The 22517-nt window shown below is 44.1% G+C and overlaps 1 protein-coding gene across 5 annotated transcripts in view; it reads left to right on the plus strand.

Annotated features, from left to right (window-relative positions):
• Nucleotides 1–22517, plus strand: part of ryk (receptor like tyrosine kinase) — a 357734-nt gene that overhangs the window by 243034 nt on the left and 92183 nt on the right. For all 5 annotated transcript variants that reach the window (XM_067995687.1, XM_067995688.1, XM_067995686.1 and 2 more), the window contains one exon: nucleotides 12787–12919. In XM_067995687.1, the coding sequence (XP_067851788.1) occupies nucleotides 12787–12919 (133 nt within the window). The remainder of the gene's footprint in view (nucleotides 1–12786; nucleotides 12920–22517) is intronic.

Raw genomic sequence — 22517 nt, forward strand, 5'->3', positions numbered from 1 at the left:
TGAAATGTAATGTGGACAAGTGTACAGCATTGCACATAAGAAAGAAAACAGATGACGTAAGGATGCAATGAATAGTGGTGAAATAGCTAAAAGTAAAGCTGAGACCATGGGATTTTAGTAGACTTGAGACTCAACCTGCATTCAATGCATTCTGATGGTACAAAAATCAAGAGTCACTTAGAATCATAGAAAGTTACAGCGCAGAAGGAGGCCATTCGGCCCATCGTGTCCATGCCAGCCGAAAAAGAGCTATCCAGCTTAATCCCACTTTCCAGCACTTTGGTCCGTAGCCCTGTAGGTTACAGCACTTCACGTCCAAGTACTTTTTAAAAGATTTTGAGGGTTTCTGCCTCCACCACCCTTTCAGGAAGTGTGTTCCAGACCCCCACCACCCTCTGGGTGAAAAAAATTCTCCTCAGCTCCCCTCTAATCCTTCTACCAATTACTTTAAATCTATGCGACCTGGTCACTGACCCCTCTGCTAAGGGAAATAGGTCTTCCCTATCCACTCTATCTAAGCCCCTCATAATTTTATACACCTCAATAAAATCCCCCCTCTGCCTCCTTTGTTCTAAAGAAAACAACCCCAGCCTATCCAAACTTTCCTCATAGCTAAAATTCTCCAGCCCTGGCAACATCCTCGTAAATCTCCTCTGTACCCTCTCGAGTGCAATCACATCTTTCCTGCAACGTGGTGACCAGAACTGTATGCCGTACTCAAGCTGTGGCCTGACTAGTTCTGACTACGGCTGCACAACCTAACATTAACAGGTTGGGCAGTGTCCTAGGCCCAACCATCTTCAGCTGCTTCATCAATGACCTTCCCTCCATCATAAGGTCAGAAATGGGGATGTTCGCTGATGACTGCACAGTGTTCAGTTCCATTCGCAACCCCTCAGATAATGAAGCAGTCCGAGCCCGCATGCAGCAAGACCTGGACAACATCCAGGCTTGGGCTCATAAGTGGCAAGTAACATTCGCGCCAGATAAGTGCCAGGCAATGACCATCTCCAACAAGAGAGAGTCTAACCACCTCCCCTTGACATTCAACGGCATTACCATCGCCAAATCCCCCACCATCAACATCCTGGGGATCACCATTGACCAGAAACTGAACTGGACCAGCCATATAAATACTGTGGCTACGAGAGCAGGTCAGAGGCTGGGTATTCTGCGGCGAGTGACTCACCTCCTGACTCCCCAAAGCCTTTCCACCATCTACAAGGCACAAGTCAGGAGTGTGATGGAATACTCTCCACTTGCCTGGATGAGTGCAGCTCCAACAACACTCAAGAAGCTCGACACCATCCAGGACAAAGCAGCCCGCTTGATTGGCACCCCATCCACCACCCTAAACATTCACTCCCTTCACCACCGGCGCACAGTGGCTGCAGTGTGTACCATCCACAGGATGCACTGCAACAACTCGCCAAGGCTTCTTCGACAGCACCTCCCAAACCCGCGACCTCTACCACCTAGAAGGACAAGAGCAGCAGGCGCATGGGAACAACACCACCTGCACGTTCCCCTCCAAGTCACACACCATCCCGACTTGGAAATATATCGCCGTTCCTTCATTGTCGCTGGGTCAAAATCCTGGAACTCCCTTCCTAACAGCACTGTGGGAGAACCGTCACCACACGCACTGCAGCGGTTCAAGAAGGCGGCTCACCACCACCTTCTCGAGGGCAATTAGGGATGGGCAATAAATGCTGGCCTCGCCAGCGACGCCCACATCCCGTGAACGAATTTTAAAAAAAGGTGTCAGCCTTGGATCATGCCTCTCGCCTCTGAGTGAGAAAGTGATGGATTCACATCCCACTCCAGAGACTTGAGCACATAATCTAGGCTGATGCTTCAGAGCCTGGTGTGAGATTTGGCTTGTTGGGCAATGGAGAGGGGGAAGCAGAAAAGGCAGCTAAATGGATGGTGTCAGTCTTGGTGACAAAGAAGTCCATTACCTTCTTGTACTTATTGTTGGAGGATAGGGCAGGGGAGAGGGGTTTAAGGAGACAATTGGCAGTGGAGAAAAGAAGCTGGGGGTTATTTTTTTCTCTCCAGGCTGATCCTGAAGGACAGGGTAATTTTGGCAGAAGGGAGTGAGACCTGATAGTGCTCGATGTGGTCCAGCCAGATCTGGTGCCGGATGGCGAAACCAGTTCTGCACCAGATACACTAAAGTCTGCGCCTCTTAGAGGTTTAGAGAGTACAGGAGGGAAGTCAGTTCAGAAGAGAGAGAGTATGGGAGCTGAGATGGAGATTGAAATCAAGAGGATGAGGAGTCGCTCAGTGCTGAGGCTGCAGGGGAAAGGATATCTCAGTGGGGGAGGAGGGAGGAGGTTTTTAACGGAGCTGAAAGGGGACTATCAAGGTGAGTTGCTCAAAGGAGGAGAAGGTACCAGAGGAATGGGGGTAGAGACCAAGGTGTGACTTGGCGCTAAGGGCCGTGCCAGCATGGTTTGAGTGGGACAAGTGGTACAATGTATAGCCAGGTGGGGAGATTTCAGTAAGGGCCCATGAGCCAAGTTTCCGTGCAAGCCAGGATGTCAATACAATCACCCACAACAAGGTTGTGGATTTGTAGATGGCAGGGGCCTTATTCGTGAGTAACCAGACATTGTGGAGGGAAATGCAGGGGTGGGGGCAGTGATTGATCCACTAGCAGAGTCCATGGGGGTAGTGGTGAGTGAGGTGATCCGGATGAGACGGAGATTGGTGAGGCTCGTCTCCAGTAGGCACACTGGACGGGATGGTTGGCAAAAGAAGAGGATGTTGCAATTGCTGCTTGTAAGGAGGCAACGACTGGTGCCTCGATGGAGCCTTTGGAGAATGCCAAGAGAGGAACAGAGGGCAGCTGTGGGTTTATCTAAGGGAAATTCAAGTGTGGAATGGCTTCAGGAGAGTAATGAAGCGTCGGGGTTTGGGATTTGTGGGGGGTTGAGGGGGAATATCATAGAAGGTTCCAGCACAGAAGGAGGCCATTCAGCCCATCGTGTCCATGCCTGTCGAAAAAGAGCTATCCAGCTTAATCCCACTTTCCAGCACTTGGTCCGTAGCCCTGTAGATTACAGCTCTTCAGGTGCACATCCAAGTACTTTTTAAATGAGTTGAGGGTTTCTGCCTCTACCACCCTTTCAGGCAGTGAGTTCCAGACCCCCATCACCCTCTGGGGGAAAAATGTTTTCCTCAGCTCCCCTCTGGTCCTTCTACCAATTACTTTAAATCTATGCCCCCTGGTTATTGACCCCTCTGCTAAGGGAAATAGGTCCTTCCTATCCATTCTATCTAGGCCCCTCATAATTTTATACACCTCAATTAAATCGCCTTTCAGCCTCCTTTGTTCCAAAGAAAACAACCCCAGCGTATCCAATCTTTTCTCATAGCTAAAACTCTCCAGCCCTGGCAACACCCTTGTAAATCTTCTCTGCATTCTCTACTGCAATCACATGTTTCCTGTAATGTGGTGATCAGAACTGTACGCAGTACTTAAACTGTGGCCTAACCAATGTTTTATACATTCCAGCAAAACCTCCCTGCTCTTATATTCTTTGCCTCGGCTAATAAAGGAAAGTGTCACGTATGCCGCCTTAACCACCTTATCTACCTGTCCTGCTACCGTCAGGGATCTGTGGACATGCACTCCAAGGTCCCTCACTTCCTCTACACTTTTCAGTATCCTCCCATTTATTGTGTATTCCCTTGCCTTGTTTGCCCTCCACAAATGCCTTGCCTCACACTTCTCCGGATTGAATTCCATTTGTCACTTTTCTGCCCACCTGACCAGTCCATTGGATATCTTCCTGCAGTCCATAGCTTTCATCCTCACCATCAACCATATTACTCATTTTTATTTCATCTGCAAACTTCTTAATCATTCCCCCTACATACAAGTCCAAATCATTAATTATAAGAACATAAGAAATAGGAGCAGGAGTAGGCCAATCGGCCCCTCGAGCCTGCTCCGCCATTCAATAAGATCATGGCTGATCTGGTCCTAACCTCAAATCTAAAATCATGTCCAATTTCCTGCCCACTCCCCATAACCCCTAATTCCCTTTACTTCTAGGAAACTGTCTATTTCTGTTTTAAATTTATTTAATGATGTAGCTTCCACAGCTTCCTGGGGCAGCAAATTCCACAGACCTACTACCCTCTGAGTGAAGAAGTTTCTCCTCATCTCAGTTTTGAAAGAGCAGCCCCTTATTCTAAGATTATGCCCCCTCGTTCTAGTTTCACCCATCCTTGGGAACATCCTTACCGCATCCACCCGATCAAGCCCCTTCACAATCTTATATGTTTCAATAAGATCGCCTCTCATTCTTCTGAACTCCAATGAGTAAAGTCCCAATCTACTCAACCTCTCCTCATATGTCCGCCCCCTCATCCCCAGGATTAACCGAGTGAACCTTCTTTGTACTGCCTCGAGAGCAAGTATGTCTTTTCTTAAGTATGGACACCAAAACTGTATGCAGTATTCCAGGTGCGGTCTCACTAATACCTTATATAACTGCAGCAATACCTCCCTGTTTTTATATTCTATCCCCCTAGCAATAAAAGCCAACATTCCGTTGGCCTTCTTGATCACCTGCATACTAACCTTTTGATTTTCTTGCACTAGGACCCCCAATTATAGATCACAAAAAGCAAGGGACCCAATACTGAGCCCTGTGGAACCCCACTGGAAACAGCCTTCCAATCACAAAAACATCTGAGAAGAAAGAAACAAAAAGTGGTATAACTGGGTGATAGGAAGATGGGAGACAGGAGAGAAGGGCCCGAGAGTGCCCAACAGAAAAAACATAGAAAATAGGAGCAGGAGTAGGCCATTCGGCCCTTCGAGCCTGCTCCGACATTCAATATGATCATGGCTGATCCTCTATCTCACTCCCATGTTCCTGCTCTCTCCCCATACTCCTTGATGCCTTCTGTGTCTAGAAATCTATCGAGCTCCTTCTTAAATATATTCAGTGACTTGGCCTCCACAGCCTTCTGCGGTCGAGAATTCCACAGGTTAACCACCCTCTGAGGGAAGAAATTTCACCTCATCTTAGTCCTAAATGTCCTACCCTGTATCCTGAGACTGTGACCCCTTGTTCTGGAGCCCCAGCCAGGGGAAACATCCTCCCTGATTCCAGTCTGTCTAGCCCTGTCAGAATTTTATATGTTTCAATGAGATCCCCTCTCATTCTTCCAAATTCTAGTGAACACAGGCCTAGTCGGCCCAATCTCCCCTCATACGACAGTTCTGCCATCCCAGGAATCAGTCTGGTGAGCCCTCGCTGCACTCCCTCTATGGCAAGTATATCCTTTCTTAGGTAAGGAGAGCGAAAATGCACACAATACTCCAGGTGTGGTCTCACCAAGGCCCTGTATAACTGCAGTAAGACATCCTTGCTCCTGTACTCAAATCCTCTTGCAATGAAGGCCAACATACCATTTGCCTTCCGAACTGCTTGCTGCACCTGCATGTTTGCTTTCAGTGACTGGTGTACAAGGTCACCCAGGTCCCTTTTGAACATCAACATTTCCCAATCTATCACCATTTAAATAATACTCTGCCTTTTTGTTTTTCCTTCCGAAGTGGATAACTTCACATTTATCCACATTATACTGCATCTGCCATGTATTTGCCCACTCACTCAACTTGTCTAAATCGCCTTGAAGCCTTTTTGCGTCGAAATCATCCAAATCATTGATATACATTGTGAATAGCTGGGACCCAAGCACTGATCCCTGCGGTACCCCACTAGTCACTGCCTGCCACCCCGAAAAAGAACCATTTATTTCTACTCTCTGTTTCCTGTCTGTTAAACAATATTATATATAAGGATAGGGTGACTGAACACCTCGAGAATTTTCAGTTAATCAGAGAGAGTCAGCATGGATTTGTGAAAGGTAGGTCGTGCCTGACAAACCTGATTGAATTTTTTGAAGAGGTGACTAAAGTAGTGGACAGGGGAATGTCAATGGATGTTATTTATATGGACTTCCAGAAGGCATTTGATAAAGTCCCACATAAGAGACTGTTAGCTAAGATAGAACCCATGGAATCGGGGGAAAAGTATGGACTTGGTTAGGAAGTTTGCTGAGCGAAAGGTGACAGAGAGTAGGGATAATGGGTAAGTATTCACATTTGCAGGATGTGACTAGTGGAGTCCCACAGGGATCTGTCTTGGGGCCTCAATTATTCACAATATTTATTAACGACTTAGATGAAGGCATAGAAAGTCTCATATCTAAGTTTGCCGATGACACAAAGATTGGTGGCATTGTAAGCAGTGTAGATGAAAACATAAAATTACAAAGGGATATTGATAGATTAGGTGAATGGGCAAAACTGTGGCAAATGGAATTCAATGTAGACAAATGTGAGGTTATCCACTTTGGATCAAAAAAGGATAGAACAGGGTACTTTCTAAATGGTAAAAAGTTAAAAACTGTGGAGGGACTTAGGGGTTCAGGAACGTAGATCATTGAAGTGTCATGAACAGGTGCAGAAAATAATCATTAAGGTTAATGGAATGCTGGCCTTTATATCTAGAGGATTAGAGTACAAGGGGGCAGAAGTTATGCTGCAGCTATACAAAACCCTGGTTAGACCGCACCTGGAGTACTGTGAGCAGTTCTGGGCACCGCACCTTCGGAAGGACATATTGCCCTTGAGGGAGTGCAGTGTAGGTTTACTAGAATGATACCCGGACTTCAAGGGTTAAGTTACGAGGAGAGATTACACAAATTGGGGTTGTTTTCTCTAGAGTTTAGAAGGTTAAGGGGTGATCTGATCGAAGTTTATAAGATATTAAGGGGAACAGATAGGGTGGATAGAGAGAAACTATTTCCACTGGTTGGGGATTCTAGGAGTAGGGGGCACAGTCTAAAAATTAGAGCCAGACCTTTCAGGAGTGAGATTAGAAAACATTTCTACACACAAAGGGTGGTAGAAGTTTGGAACTCTCTTCCGCAAACGGCAATTGATGCTAGCTCAATTGCTAAATTTAAATCTGAGATAGATAGCTTTTTGGCAACCAAAGGTATTAAGGGATATGGGCCAAAGGCAGGTATATGGAGTGCGATCACAGAGCAGCCATGATCTTATGAAATGGCGAAGCAGGCACGAGGGGCTGAATGGCCTACTCCTGTTCCTGTGTTCCTATGTTTAATCCATGCCAGTATATTACCCCCAATCCCATGAGCTTTAATTTTGCACACTAACCTCTTATTTGGGTCTTTATCAAAGGCCTTCTGAAAATCCAAATACACCACATCCACTGGTTCTCCCTTATCTACTCTACCAGTTACATCCTCAAAAAACTCCAGTAGGTTTGTCAAACATGATTTCCCTTTCATAAATCCATGTTGACTTTGTCTAATCCCGTTGATATTTTGTAAGTGTCCTGTTATCACATCCTTTACAATAGACTCTAGCATTTTCCCTACTCTTGATATTAGGCTGACCGATGTGTAGTTCCCTGTTTTCTCTCCCTCCTTTTTTAAATAGTAGGGTTACATTTGCCTCCCTCCAATCTGCAGGAACTGTTCCGTAATCTATAGAATCTTGGAAGATGACAACTAATGCATCCGCTATTTCCACGGCTACCTCTTTTAGTACTCTGGGATGCAGATTATCAGGCCCTGTGGATTTATCTGCTTTGTCACGTTAATTTCTCCAGAACTTTTTTTTACCAATACTAATTTCCTTTAATTCCTCCTCCTCTCTAGACCATTGGTTCCCTAGCATTTCTGGGAAGTTATTTGTGTCCTCTTCTGTGAAGACAGAACCAAAGTATTTGTTTAGTTGCTCTGCCATTTCCTTGTTCCCCATTATAAATTCTCCCGTTTCTGATTGTAAGGGACCTACATTTGTCTTCACTAATCTTTTTCTTTTTACATACTTGTAGAAGCTTTTACAGTCTGCTTTTATGTTCCTTGCAAGTTTACTGTCACACTCTATTTTTCCCCTCTTAATCAATCTCTTGGTCCTTTTTTGCTGAATTCTAAACTGCTCCCAATCCTCAGGCTTGCTACTTTTTCTGGCAACTTTATATGACTCCTCTTTGGATCCTTAATTTCTTTTGTTAGCCATTTCCTTTTGTGTTTTTTCACCAGAAAGGAATATGTAATTGATGCAATTCATGCATTCATTCCTTAAATGTTAGCCATTGCCTATCCACCATCATGCCTTTTAATGAAGCTTCCCACTCTATCATAGCCAACTCACTCCTCATACCTTTGTAGTTTCCTTTGTTTTGATTTCGGACCCTAGTTTCGGATTGGACTACTTCACTTTCCATCTTAATGAAGAATTCTATCATGTTATGGTCACTCTTCCCTAAAGGACCCCGCACAACAAGATTATTAATTAACCCCTTCTCATTGCACAATACCCAATCTAGGGTAGCCTGTTCCCTTGTTGGCTCCTCAACGTACTGGTCCAAAAAACCATCTCGTACACACTCCAGGAATTCATCCTCCACAGTATTATTGCTAATTTGGTTTGGCCAGTCAATATGTAGATTAAAGTCACCCATGATTACTGTCGTACCCTTGTTACATACATCTTTAATTTCCTGTTTGATCCCATCCCCTACATTACCATTACTGTTTGGAGGCCTATAGACAACTCCCACCAGTGTTTTCTGCCCCTTGGTGCTTCTTAACTCCACCCAGACTGATTCTACATCTTGATTTTCTGAGCCAATATCCTTTCTCATTATTCCTCTGATTTCATCCTTTACTAAGAACGCCACCCTGCCTCCTTTTCCTTTTTGCCTGTTCTTCCTAAATATCGAACACCCTTGGATAATCAACTCCCAGCCTTGGTCACCCTGCAGCCATGTCTCTGTAATTCCAATTATATCATATCTGTTTACATCTATTTGCTCTGTTAATTCATCTACCTTATTACGAATGCTTCGTGCGTTCAGATACTGTGCCTTTAGATTTGTCTTTTTAACATTTTTAGACATCTTAACATTTTTTTGTACTGTGGCCTATTCGTCTTATTACCATTTTTTCTTACCTGGACCCTATTTGTTAGCGCACTCTTTTGTTTGTACGCTCTGTCCCTTCCTGACACAATCTGGTTATCCTTACCCCAATCACTTCCCTGCACTGCTGAAAAAGGGAGGTAGAAGTAATGGGCTTCGGTTTGGAGCAGCAACCAAAATACGCGTGTGAATAGTGACCGAGGGAATTCATTTTACGTCGTCGTGGCAGAGGTTCGAAGAGACAGGTCCTAGCTGTAAACAGAAGACTCCAGGTACCTTGTATCGGATGGATCAGAAATTGTTACACTCTGTGCCTTAATGTTACAATAAATGTTACAGTATCTGATTAACCCACTGTCAGCCCACTTGGGCCACACTGCACTGTGATCGACAACCTCACCAAATACTAAAGCACTACAATAAAGCCACACAAATCCAACAAGTTTGTTTTAGTCTGTCTCCCTCTGCAAGTTCAGTTGGTAAAGGCACCGATCTATACCGAGCCCTCATATTTTTGAGGGTAAAGATGGTGATTCTAGGTTGTAATTCGAAGTATAGAATATAAAAGCCAACATGCAATGATGAGCCTTTATAAAGCCTGAAGACCTGAGTTAGAGGATTGTGTGTAGTACTAACGACTTAGATGAAGGCATAGAAAGTCTCATATCTAAGTTTGCCGATGAGACAAAGATTGGTGGCATTGTAAGCAGTGTAGATGAAAACATAAAATTACAAAGGGATATTGATAGATTAGGTGAATGGGCAAAACTGTGGTAAATGGAATTCAATGTAGACAAATGTGAGGTTATCCACTTTGGATCAAAAAAGGATAGAACAGGGTACTTTCTAAATGGTAAAAAGTTAAGAACAGTGGATATCCAAAGGGACTTAAGGGTTCAGGTACATAGATCATTGAAGTGTCATGAACAGGTGCAGAAAATAATAAGGCTAATCGAATGCTGGCCTTTATATCGAGAGGACTGGAGTACAAGGGGGCAGAAGTTATGCTGCAGCTATACAAAACCCTGGTTAGACCACACCTGGAGTACTGTGAGCAGTTCTGGGCACCGCACCTTCGGAAGGACATATTGGCCTTGGAGGGAGTGCAGCGTAGGTTTACTAGAATGATACCCAGACTTCAAGGGTTAAGTTACGAGGAGAGATTACACAAATTGGGGTTGTATTCTCTGGAGTTTCGAAGGTTAGGGGGTGATCTGATCGAAGTTTATAAGATATTAAGGGGAACAGATAGGGTGGATAGAGAGAAACTATTTCCGCTGGTTGGGGATTCTAGGAGTCGGGGGCACAGTCTAAAAATTAGAGCCAGACCTTTCAGGAGTGAGATTGGAAAACATTTCTACACACAAAGGGTGGTAGAAGTTTGGAACTCGTGAGATAGATAGCTTTTTGGCAACCAAAGGTATTAAGGGATATGGGCCAAAGGCAGGTACATGGAGTTAGATCACAGATCAGCCATGATCTTATCAAATGGCGGAGCAGTCACGAGGGGCTGAATGGCCTACTGCTGTTCCAATGTTCCTCGTATTTGGCTCTGCACTAGGAAGGATAGTGAGGCTTTAGAGGGGGTACAGTGCAGATTCACTGGGATGCTGCCTGGTGTGAGGAAATATAAATACAAAGGATAGCTTGAAAAATATGGGCTTTTACAAATGCAGGTTACGGGGCGATATGATAGAAGTGTTTAAAATTATGAAATGATGGGACAGGGTAGAAAGAAGCAGAATGTTTCCAATCGTTGAGGGTCCAGAACGAGAGGCCATCGATGCAAAATTAAATGTAAGAGGCTTAGATGGACAAGCATCTGCAGCTGACGCTCCAGGCCTCCAACACATGGAAATCCATTATGTGTGTGTGTCCTGCTGTCATCAGGAGGATGGTGGTAATGCACTCATGCATTTCATGATAAGTTGTTCTATTGACTATGCTGACCATAAATGATTCCTAGTACCTGCTGTCTGTCTAAGTGAGGGTTTAGCCCTATGTTTTCAGGTATCTAATGACTCACCAGTGACTATCCTCATTTTGAGGCGGGGTGGGAGGTAAGATATGGTCCCTTTTGGGGTTGGATTGGCTCCAAGCTGATGCGGCTGGCCATAAAAGACAATCCAGACTGGCTCATTAATGCACTGCAATTGTTCCCTAACCTGCAGGAAGCTCCTGGCTAGACAAATAGTGGGGCGCATACTTTGTGCTGGTGAACTCTGCAATTTTAGCTGGTTGAACTCTAGCAATACCCCTGTACTCATTTACTCGAAAATCCATAGGTCTTGCTAACCTCCACCAAAGCGCTCTCAATGGAATATATCTGTATAGGGAGAGAGTATGCACTCTATATTGAGAAAACAGAAAATCTACCTGTGTGGATTTCTCAATAGCTCCGTTTGGAGACTCTTAATCATAATGTGCATGTCCACAGATCCCTGAACGTAGCAGGACAGGTAGATAAGGTGGTTATGAAGGCATAAGGGATACTTTCCTTTATTAGCCGAGGTATAGAATATAAGAACAGGGAGGTTATGCTGGAACTGTATAAAACACTGGTTAGGCCACAGCTTGAGTACTACGTACAGCTCTGGTCGCCACATTACAATCTAGTGATTGCACTAGAGAGGGTACAGAGGAGATTTACGAGGATGTTGCCAGGACTGGAGAATTTTAGCTATGAGGAAAGATTGGATAGGCTGGGGTTGTTTTCTTTGGAACAGAGGAGGCTGAGGGGTGATTTAATTGAGGTATATAAAATTATGAGGTGCCTAGATAGAGTGGATAGGGAGGACCTATTTCCCTTAGCAGAGAGGTCAATAACCAGGAGGCATAGATTTAAGGTAATTGGTAGAAGGATTAGAGGGGAGCTGAGGAGAATTTTTTTCACCCAGAGGGTGGTAGAGGCAGAAACCTTCAACCCATTTAAAAAGTACTTGGATGTGTACTTGAAGTGCCGTAACCTACAGGGCTACGGACCAAGTGCTGGAAAGTGGGATTTGGCTGGGTGGCTCATTTTCGGCTGGCGTGGACACATTGGGCCATAAATTTTCTATGTCTATGAATGATGGGCATCAGGCTTACTGACCAAAGATCTGTGATTTTACTCAATTTCAAGAAACATTTTCAGATGCACTGTTCAGCTTACTTGTGCTATACTGACTGCTTTAGGATATAAATTCTAAGTAGAATTGTTACAGTTTCACTTAAAGCAAAGGCCTCCCATATATTCCTGTGGAATTGAAATATAATTTTATTAAGGGTTTGAGAATTGCTGAGGGGAGAGGAATGCAAGTGGCTTTATGATTATGGAAGGAAGTTCATGAATGTAGTCGGCATTTTGTTTAGGGTGATGGGTTACAAAACATACAATAAAACCTTGTATATCGGAACTGTGAATCAGTTTGATGCTGCCATTTGTTTTCCTCTGTTTGACTGCATAATTGGTCTGGTGGACGAACCTAATTGTAATACTGCACAACAGCCTGAGAAACTTGTGTTCAACTTGAACTACAGGAACTATGCAATATGTCGTGAACAATAAGACAAATGTTTGATTCCCTTCCTCCACTGAGATTCTGACTTGCCTTCTTTCAGATACTGAATTTGAGTCTTGTATGTGATTTAGGCATATTCTGTCATTGACTGTGGAGCAACGCTGTCAGAGGTTATGGGGCTCTAACTGTTGTTCACCTGTTGCATGAGCTGATGTAGACAGTATGCTGGTTTGGAGAATAGAAAGAATAAAAGAGATGTGGTTTGTTGGTGACTAATATGCTACCATTTTTCTGATCAGAAACCTGCTGCCCATCAATCACGTTTGCATAGAGGATGGGGAGAGGCCTATGGTACTGCTGCCCTACATGAATTGGGGAAATCTGAAACTCTTCCTTCGACAGTGCAAGCTTGCTGAGGCCAACAATCCACAGGTAACTGCTGAGCACTAGCACTATTCTGCATATTTCATAGTTACCATAGTTAAAAGGTTGCACCTAATACAGCAACTAGCATCACTCATATTGTGTGTTCTGTTATATCTGAGTTTAAATGTTTTATGTGTTCATAGAAACATACAGCACAGGAGGGCATTCAATTAATCCCACTCCCCTGCTCTTTCCCTATAGCCCTGCAATTTTTTCCTTTTCAAGTATGTATCCAATTCCCTTTCAAAAATTACTATTGAACCTGGTTCCACTACCCTTTCAGGCAGTGCATTCCAGAGCATAACAACTTCTCATCTCCCCTCTGGTTCTTTTGCCAATTACCATAAATCTGTGTCCTCTGGTTACTGACCCTTCTGCCAGTGGAAACAGTTTCTCCTTATTTACTCTGTCAAAACTCTTCATAATTTTGAACACCTCTATCAAATCTCCTCTTAACCTTCTCTGCACTGAGGAGAACAACCCCAGCTTCTCTAATCTCTCCACATACCTGACCCTCATCCTTGGTACCATTCTGGTAAATCTCCTCTGCACTTTTTCTAAGGCCTTGACATCCTTCCTAAAGTGCGGTGCCCAGAATTGGACACAGTACTCCAGCTGAGGCCTTACCAGTGATTTATAAAGGTTTAGCATAACTCCCTTGCTTTTTTACTCGTGCCTCTATTTGTAAAGCCCAGGATCTCTAGTGCAATCACATCTTTCCTGTAATGTGATGACCAGAACTGTACGCAGTACTCAAGCTTGGCCTAACCAATGTTTTATACAGTTCAAGCATAACTTCCCTGCTCTTATATTCTATGCCTTTGCTAACAAAGGAAAGTATTCCATATGCCTTCTTAACCAGCTTATCTACCTGTCCTACTACCTTCGGGGATCTGTGGACATGCACTCCAAGGTCCCTCACTTCCTCTAGACCTCTCAGTATCCTCCCATTTATTGGGTACTCCCTTGCCTTGTTCGCCCTCCCAAAATTCATTCTCTCTCACTTCTCCTTCTGCCCACCTGACCAGTCCATTGATTTATGTGGTAGCACCACAGACATAGGTGGGCAGCTACCAAAACCAGAACCATGTATAAACTTCTGGGCAAAAAGTTCAAGAAAGCTTTCTTTCAGTAGCAGATTGCCATCATTTGGAGTCCAAGACTTTGTACAAATTTTCCCTCAAATGCAGAAGTGGCAGGCAGAGGCAGGAACTTGTTTTTTTGCTGAAAAATGAAACAGCCCATTCAAAGTCACAAATGACATGCTGTATAACTGTCACCATGTTGCACTTTCTCTCCTTCCCCTATGCAGGCTTTGACACAGTTGACCACACCATTCTCCTCCAACACCTCCCCCCCTCCACTGTCCAGCTCTCAGGGACTACCTTTGCTTGTTTTATTTGATGAATTTACCTTCCTGTTTACAATAGGCCAAATTTCTCTTTTTGAGTTGAAACATCAAATAGTCAGCATGGATTTGTTCAGGGAAGGTCATGCCTTACAAATCTGATTGAATTCTTTGAGGAAGTGACAAGGAGGATTGATGAGGGTAGTGCATTGGATGTTGTCTACTTGGATTTTAGTAAGGCATTTGATAAGGTCCCACATGGCAGACTGGTCAGAAAGGTAAAAGCCCATGGGATACAGGGAAATGTGGCGAATTGGATCCAAAAAGCATTCAAGGCTATAAAAGCAATGGCACAGACTTAAGGCTGATTCAATATCAAAAGTCCGGCTTGGAGTGTAAAAAGGGCATCAAAATGGCAAATGAAAATTTTGAATTGAATATGGCAAGAGAAGTGAAGGATATAAACTAAATGGTACAATTTTAAAAGAGGTGCAGGAACAGAGAGACCTAGGGGTTCACATACAGAAATCTATGCAGGTGTCAGAACAAGTTGATAAAGCTATTAAAAATGCTGGTTAAGAAGGCATATGGAATACTTTCCTTTGTTAGCAAAGGCATAGAATATAAGAGCAGGGAAGTTATGCTAGAACTGTATAAAACATTGGTTAGGCCAAGCTTGAGTACTGCGTACAGTTCTGGTCATCACATTACAGGAAAGATGTGATTGCACTAGAGAGGGTACAGAGGAGATTTACAAGGATGTTGCCAGGACTGGAGAATTTTAGCTATGAGGAAAGAGCGGATAGGCTGGGGTTGTTTTCATTGAAACAGAGGAGGCTGAGGGGTGATCTAATTGAGGTGTATAAAATTATGAGGGGCCTAGATAGGAAGGACCTATTTCCCTTAGTAGAGAGGTCAATAACCAAGGGGCGTAGATTTAAAGTGATTGGTAGAAGGATTAGAGGGGAACTGAGGAAAAATGTTTTCACCCAGAGGGTGGTGGGGGTCTGGAACTCACTGCCTGAAAGGGTGGTAGAGGCAGAAACCCTCAGCTCATTTAAAAAGTACTTGGATATTCACTTGAAATGCAAAAACCTACAAGGCTACGGACCAAGTAGGATTAAGCTGGATAGCTCTTCTTCGACCGGCACAGACACGATGGGCTGAATGGCCTCCTTCTGTGCCATAATTTTTTCGATGTTTCTATAGTGAATAATTGGCTGATAAGCTCATAGCACAGAACCAGACAGTCAGAGTATGTGACAAACTTCAAAGAAGTTGAAAATGAAATATTTTCAGATGCTGATATAGGTACTATATACACTGTGTACAGTATAGATGAGATACTGGATGGCTAAAAATTGATAAAAAAGAGGTACTTGAAAGGCTAGCTGTACTTAAAGTAGATCCGGATGGGATGCATGCTTGGTTGCTGAGGGAAGTAAGGGTGGAAATTGCGGAGGTACAGGCCATAATCTTCCAAACATTCGTAGAGACGGGGATGGTGCCTGAGGACTGGAGAATTGCAAATGTTACACCCATGTTCAAAAAAGATGTAAGGATAGACCCATCAACTACAGGCCAGCATATTTGAGCTCAGTGGTGGGGAAACTTTTAGAAACGATAATCCAGGACAGAATTAACAGTCACTTGGATGGGGGTGGATTGATTAGGGAAAGCCAGCATGGATTTGTTAAAGGCAAATCGTGTTGAACTAATCTGATAGAGTTTTTTGATGAGGTAACAGAGAGGGTAGATGAGGGCAATGCAGTTGATGTGTATATGGACTTTCAAAAGGCATTTGATAAAATGCCGCACGGTAGGCTTATCATCAAGATTGCGGCCCATGGAATAAAGGGGGCAGTAGCAACATGGATACAGAATTGGCTAAGGGACAGGAAACAGTGAGTAGTGGTGAACGGTTGTTTTTCAGACTGGACGGAGGTGTACAGTGGTGTTCCCCAGGGGTCAGTGCTGGGACCACTGCTTTCCTTGATATATATTAATGACTTGGACTTGGGTGTACATGGAACAATTCCAAGTTTTGTGTCATTTGCAAATTTTGAAAGTGTAGTAAACAGTGAGGAGGATAGTGATAGACTTCAAGAGGACATAGACAGGCTGGTGGCATGGGCGGACACGTGGCAGATGAAATTTAACGCAGAAAAATGTGAAGTGATACATTTCGGTAGGAAGAACGAGGAGAGGCAATATAAACTAGAGGGCACAACTCTTAAAAGGGGTACAGGAACAGAGAGATCTTGGGGGTATATGTGCACAAATCATTGAAGGTGGCAGGGCAGGTTGAGAAAGCGGTTAAAAAAGCATATGGGATCCTGGGCTTTATAAATAGAGGCATAGAGTACAAAAGCAAGGAAGTCATGATGAACCTTTATAAAACACTGGTTCAGCCACAACTGGAGTATTGTGTCCAGTTCTGGGCACTGCACTTCAGAAAAGATGTGAAGGCCTTAGAAAGGGTGCAGAAGAGATTTACTAGAATGATTCCAGGGATGAGGGACTTTAGTTATGTCGACAGACTGAAGGAGCTGGGGTTGTTCTCATTGGAACAGAGATGGTTGCGAGGAGATTTGATAGGAGGGTTCAAAATCATGAAGGGTCTAGACAGAGTCGATAGAGAGAAACTGTTACCATTGGTGGAGGGGTCAAGGACCAGAGGACATAGATTTAAGGTGATTGGCAAAAGAACCAAAGGTGACATGAGGAAAAACCTTTTTATACAGCGAGTGGTTGTGATCTGGAATGCACTGTCTGAGGGGGTGGAGGCAGATTCAATCATGGCCTTCAAAAGGGATAAGTACTTGAAAGGAAAAAATTTGCAGGACTATGGGGATAGGGCGGGGGAGTGGGACTAGCTGGATTGTTCTTGCATAGAGCTGGCACGGACTTGCTGGGCCGAATGGCCTCCTGCCATGCTGTAACCTTTATATGTATTCCCACTATAGAATCACTTAGTACTTTCTAAAATATATCATTTTAGTAAGACTTTGAAGCAGCTGGTATCTTTCACTGCTGGTAAAAAAATCATTGGTATCCATTTTGGCTCCATAGCTGCAACTGGAATCATTTTAGTACTGCATTAGAGAGAAGGTAGGTTTGTAGGGCAGAAAAAAATTCAAGAATTGTGGAGTTCGGCACAGAGCATTAAAGGCTTGTGCATTTGAATCTCCGCCATGACATTATTCAAGCTGCTTGTACTTTCCTTTGAAGTATTTCATTGTTTTGTTTTCAGACCACTGTGTACAGCAGTGGGTCACTCCACCTTGAAGGTTGGGAGGAGGCAAAGGCAGATCCTGCACACTCTTTGTCACTGATCATGTAGAATTATAGAAGTGATGCAATTGTCTGGCCCCATTAAAGATAGTCACAGTAGATGACAGGTGATAACGTGATATGCTTTTGGGTGGGAGGGCGGGGGGACAGAAATTGTAAAAAGTAGAAACTCTCTGACTTCTCTGGCGAATTGTGTTTGAACTGTAGGTTTTAAGAAGTCTTACAACACCAGGTTATAGTCCAACAGTTTATTTGAAATCGCAAGCTTTCGGAGGCTTCCTGACGAAGGAGGAAGCCTCCGAAAGCTTGTGATTTCAAATAAAACTGTTGGACTATAACCTGGTGTTGTAAGACTCCTTACATTTGTCCACCCCAGTCCATCACCGGCATCTCCACATCATAGGTTTTAAGAGTTCAAGATGTGTTACTGACACTTAATCCCCTTGTTCATAGAATTATAGAAATGTAGATACAGAGGAGGTCATGCAGTCTATTGTGCTTGCACTAGTGTTAGCTGTTGAAAGGTTTCCTTCAGCACAAATGGCAGCCAAGAAAGAAGAGAGAGCTTTGAAAGGGATAAGTGTAGTTTCAGAAAGAACTTATTTTATAAAGGCTTGCACTAGATGGCACTATTGGAATTCTTTTTATAAGCTCTGAATTGGTCATTCCTCTACATTGTATCTGCTATAGTAGTGCTATTAATTTTTACCAATTTTAAGGTAGAGATATAGGTAAGTCAGCAAAGTTAATGTGTGAATGGAAGGGTTAGAGAAAAGCACTTTGCCAACTTATTCTCTAAAAGGGGTGCAGGAACAGAGAGACCTGGGGGAATATGTACACAGGTCATAGAAGGTGGCAGGAGAGGTTGAGAAAGCGGTTAAGAAAGCATATGGGATCCTAGGCTTTATAAATAGAGGCATAGAGAACAAAAGCAAGGATGTTATGTTGAACCTTTATAAAACACTGGTTCGGCTACAACTGGAGTATTGTGTCCAATTCTGGGCACTGCACTTTAGGAAGGATGTGAAGGCCTTAGAGAGGGTGCAGAAAAGATTTAGTGGAATACCAGAGATGAGGGACTTCAGTTATGTGGATAGACTGGAGAAGCAGGGGTTGTTCTCCTTAGAGCAGAGAAGCCATGATGTGGAGATGCCGGTGATGGACTGGGGTTGACTAATGTAAGGAATCTTGCATCAATCCCACACTCACCTGACGAAGGAGAAAGCCTCCGAAAGCTTGTGATTTTCAAATAAAACAGTTGGACTATAACCTGGTGTTGTAAGATTCCTTACATAGAGCAGAGAAGGTTGAGAGGAGATTTGATAGAGATATTCAAAATCATGAAGGATCTAGACAAAGTAAATAAAGAGAAACTCTTTCCACTGACAGAAGGGTCGCGAACCAGAGGACACAGGCTTAAGATGATTGGGCAAAAGAACCAAAGGCGATATGAGGAAAAACTTTTTTATGCAGCGAGTGATTAGGATCTGGAAGTCACTGCCTGAAAGGCTGTTGGAAACAGGGTCAATTGTGGCTTTCAAAAAGGAATTGGATGGGTACCTGAAGGAGGAAAATTTGCAGGGCTACAGGGAAAGAGCGGGGGTGTAGGACTGGCTGGATTGCTCTTGCAGAGAGCCGGCGCAGGCTTGATGGGCCGAATGGCCTCCTTCTGTGCCGTAACCATTCTATGATTCTATGATATTAAGAATGATAAGTGTTTTGACAACCATAACCTTAGCTGTACCCATTTGGGGACAGAACTGACAGACCAGCTGGAATTGTTATCAGAAGCAGGCTGCTATTCAAGCAGCAGCATTAGCGCAACTGTGGACTGTTCTTGCTTCTTACACTGGGTTGTATGAAAGGTAGGTTGCACAAGGGAGTTAGTTGGAAAGTGCCACTCTCCATACCCAGCCACGCATTCTGTACCGAAACTGTGTTCTGGACTGCTCACTAACCTAGCGTGAGGACTGCACTGCCAGGTTAAACCAACACCATCCCTCCAAAACTATATAGACCCGTAAATTGCTCCGAGTGACGAACCAGCAGTGCTCGCCGCTCATTAGATTTAAATTCATCCACTAAGTTACCACGTTATTTTTGGCAGCAGCTTCCTTGAACTGCGAGTTGAAATACATCAGCGTTCTTTCCCGGGCCGTATGATCGGTGAAAGAATCGCTAAGGCCAATGAGCTTGAAGCAAGCGATGCTGTGAGAATTAGGAAGTGCAGTTCATTCACAAACAGCACAGGCTAAAAACCCAATGTGCCCAATAAGATATTATAAAATCACACAGAGAAAGCGATATAAAGAGAGGATAAGATTAAATGACTCAGATAAAAGTCGGAAGGAAAAAGTAAAAAAAAAAATTAACATTTGTATGATGAACCTTTATAAGACACTGGTTTGGCCACAGCTGGAGTATTGTGTCCAGTTCTGGGCACTGCACTTTAGGAAAGATGCGAAGGCCTTAGAGTGGGTACAAAAGAGATTTACTAGAATGAGGGACTTCAGTTACATGGATAGACTGGAGAAGCTGGGGTTGTTCTCCTTGGAACAGAGAAGGTTGAGAGGAGATTTGATAGAGGGGTTCAAAATCATGAAGGGTCTAGACAGAGTAGATAGAGAGAAACTCTTCCCATTGGCGGAAGGGTCAAGAACCAGAGGACAGAGATTTAAGGTGATTGGCAAAAGAACCAAAGGTGACATGAGGAAAATCTTTTTTACACAGTGAGTGGTTGTGATCTGGAATGCACTGTCCGAGGGGGTGGTGGAGGCAGATTCAATCATGGCCTTCAAAGGGAAACTGGATAAGTACTTAAAAGGAAAAAAATACAGGGCTAAGGGGAAAGGGCGGGGGAATGGGACTAGCTGGATTGCTCTTGCAAAGAGTCTACACGGACTCGATGAGCCGAATGGCCTCCTCCTGCGTTGTAACCTTTCTATCATTCTATTTTCTAATTTAAAAAAAAATTTTTGTTAGATGTCCAAAAACTATTGAAATTGGGAGTAATGAGCCTTCACATCTTTAAGAGTTATTCTTTAGTGTCAGAGTGGTTATTTGGCAGTCATTAAGACATACCAAGCTGTTAAGCAATGTCAATGAGGGTAACGCGTTTGATGTAGTCGACATAGACTTTGACAAGGTCCCACATGGCAGACTGGACAAAAAATTAAAAGCCCATGGGATCTAAGGGAAAGTTGGATCCAAAATTAGCTCAGTGGCAGGAAGCAAAGGGTAATGGTCAACGGGTGTTTTTGTGACTGGAAGGCTGTTTCCAGTGGGGTTCCGCAAGGCTCAGTATTAGGTCCCTTGCTTTTTGTGATATATATTAATGATTTGGACTTGAATGTAGGGGACATGATCAAGAAGTTTGCAGATGATACAAAAATTGGCCGTGTGGTTGATAGTGAGGAGGAAAGCTGTAGACTGCAGGAAGATATCAATGGACTGATCAGGTCGGCAGAAACGTAGCAAATGGAATTCAATCTGGAGAAATGTGAGGTAATGCATTTGGGGAGGGCAAACAAGGCAAAGGAATACACAATAAATGGGAGGATATTGAAAGGTGTCGAGGAACAGAGGGACCTTGGAATGCATGTCCACAGATCCCTGAAGGTAGCAGGACAGGTAGATAAGGTGGTTAAGAAGGCATACGGGATACCTTCCTTTATTAGCCGAGGCATAGAATATAAAAGCAGGGAGGTTATGCTGGAACTGTATGAAACATTGGTTAGGCCATAGCTTGAGCACTGCATACAGTTCTGGTCACCGCATTACAGGAAAGATGTGAATGCACTGGAGAGGGTACAGAGGAGATTTACGAGGATGTTGCCAGGACTGGAGAATTTTAGCTATGAGGAAAGATTGGATAGGTTGGGGTTGTTTCCTTTGGAACAAAGGAGGCTGAGGGGAGATTTAATTCTGAGGGGCCGGGATAGAGTGGATAGGGAGGACGTATTTACCTTAGCAGATGGGGCCAGTGACCAGGGGGCATAGATTTAAGGTAATTGGTAGAAGGATTAGAGGGGAGCTGAGGAGAAATTGTTTCACCCAGAGGGTGGTGGGGGTCTGGAACACACTTCCTAAAAAGGGTGATGGAGGCAGAAACCCTCAACTCATTTAAAAATTACTTGGATGTGCACTTGAAGTGCCGTAACCTACAAGGCTGCGGACCAAGTGCTGGAAAGTGGGATTAAGCTGGCTAGCTCTTTATCGGCCGGCATGGACACAATGGGCCAAATGGCCTCCTTCTGTGCCGTAACTTTTTACGATTCTATGAATACTTAGTTTGGACTTTAAAAAAAAAACTGAGCATACCTGTTCTTTTTTATTCGTTCACGGGATGTCGCTGGCGAGGCCGGCATTTATTGCCTTTCCCTAATTGCTCTTAAGAAGGTGGTGGTGACCCGCCTCCTTGAACCGCTGCAGTCCGTGTGGTGAAGGTTCTCCCACAGTGCTGTTAGGTAGGGAGTTCCAGGATTTTGACCCAACGACGATGAAGGAACGGCGATAGGCAGTGGAGGTCGTGGGTTTGGGAGGTGATGTTGAAAAAGCCTTGGCGAGTTGCTGCAGTGCATCCTGTGGATGGTACACACTGCAGCCACAGTGCGCCGGTGGTGAAGGGAGTGAATGTTTAGGGTGGTGGATGGGGTGCCAATCAAGCGGGCTGCTTTGTCCTGGATAGTGTCGAGCTTCTTGAGTGTTGTTGGAGCTGCACTCATCCAGGCAAGTGGAGAATATTCCATCACACTCCTGACTTGTGCCTTTTGATGGTGGAAAGGCTTTGGGGAGTCAGCAGGTGAGTCACTCGCCGCAACCCAGCCTCTGACCTGCTCTTGTAGCCACAGTATTTATGTGGCTGGTCCAGGATGTTGATGGTGGGGTATTCGGCGATGGCAATGCCGTTGAATGCCAAGGGGAGGTGGTTAGATTCTCTCTTGATAGAGATGGTCATTGTCT

Source organism: Heptranchias perlo, chromosome 13, assembly GCF_035084215.1.
Source record: "Heptranchias perlo isolate sHepPer1 chromosome 13, sHepPer1.hap1, whole genome shotgun sequence".
Classification (NCBI taxonomy): domain Eukaryota; kingdom Metazoa; phylum Chordata; class Chondrichthyes; order Hexanchiformes; family Hexanchidae; genus Heptranchias; species Heptranchias perlo.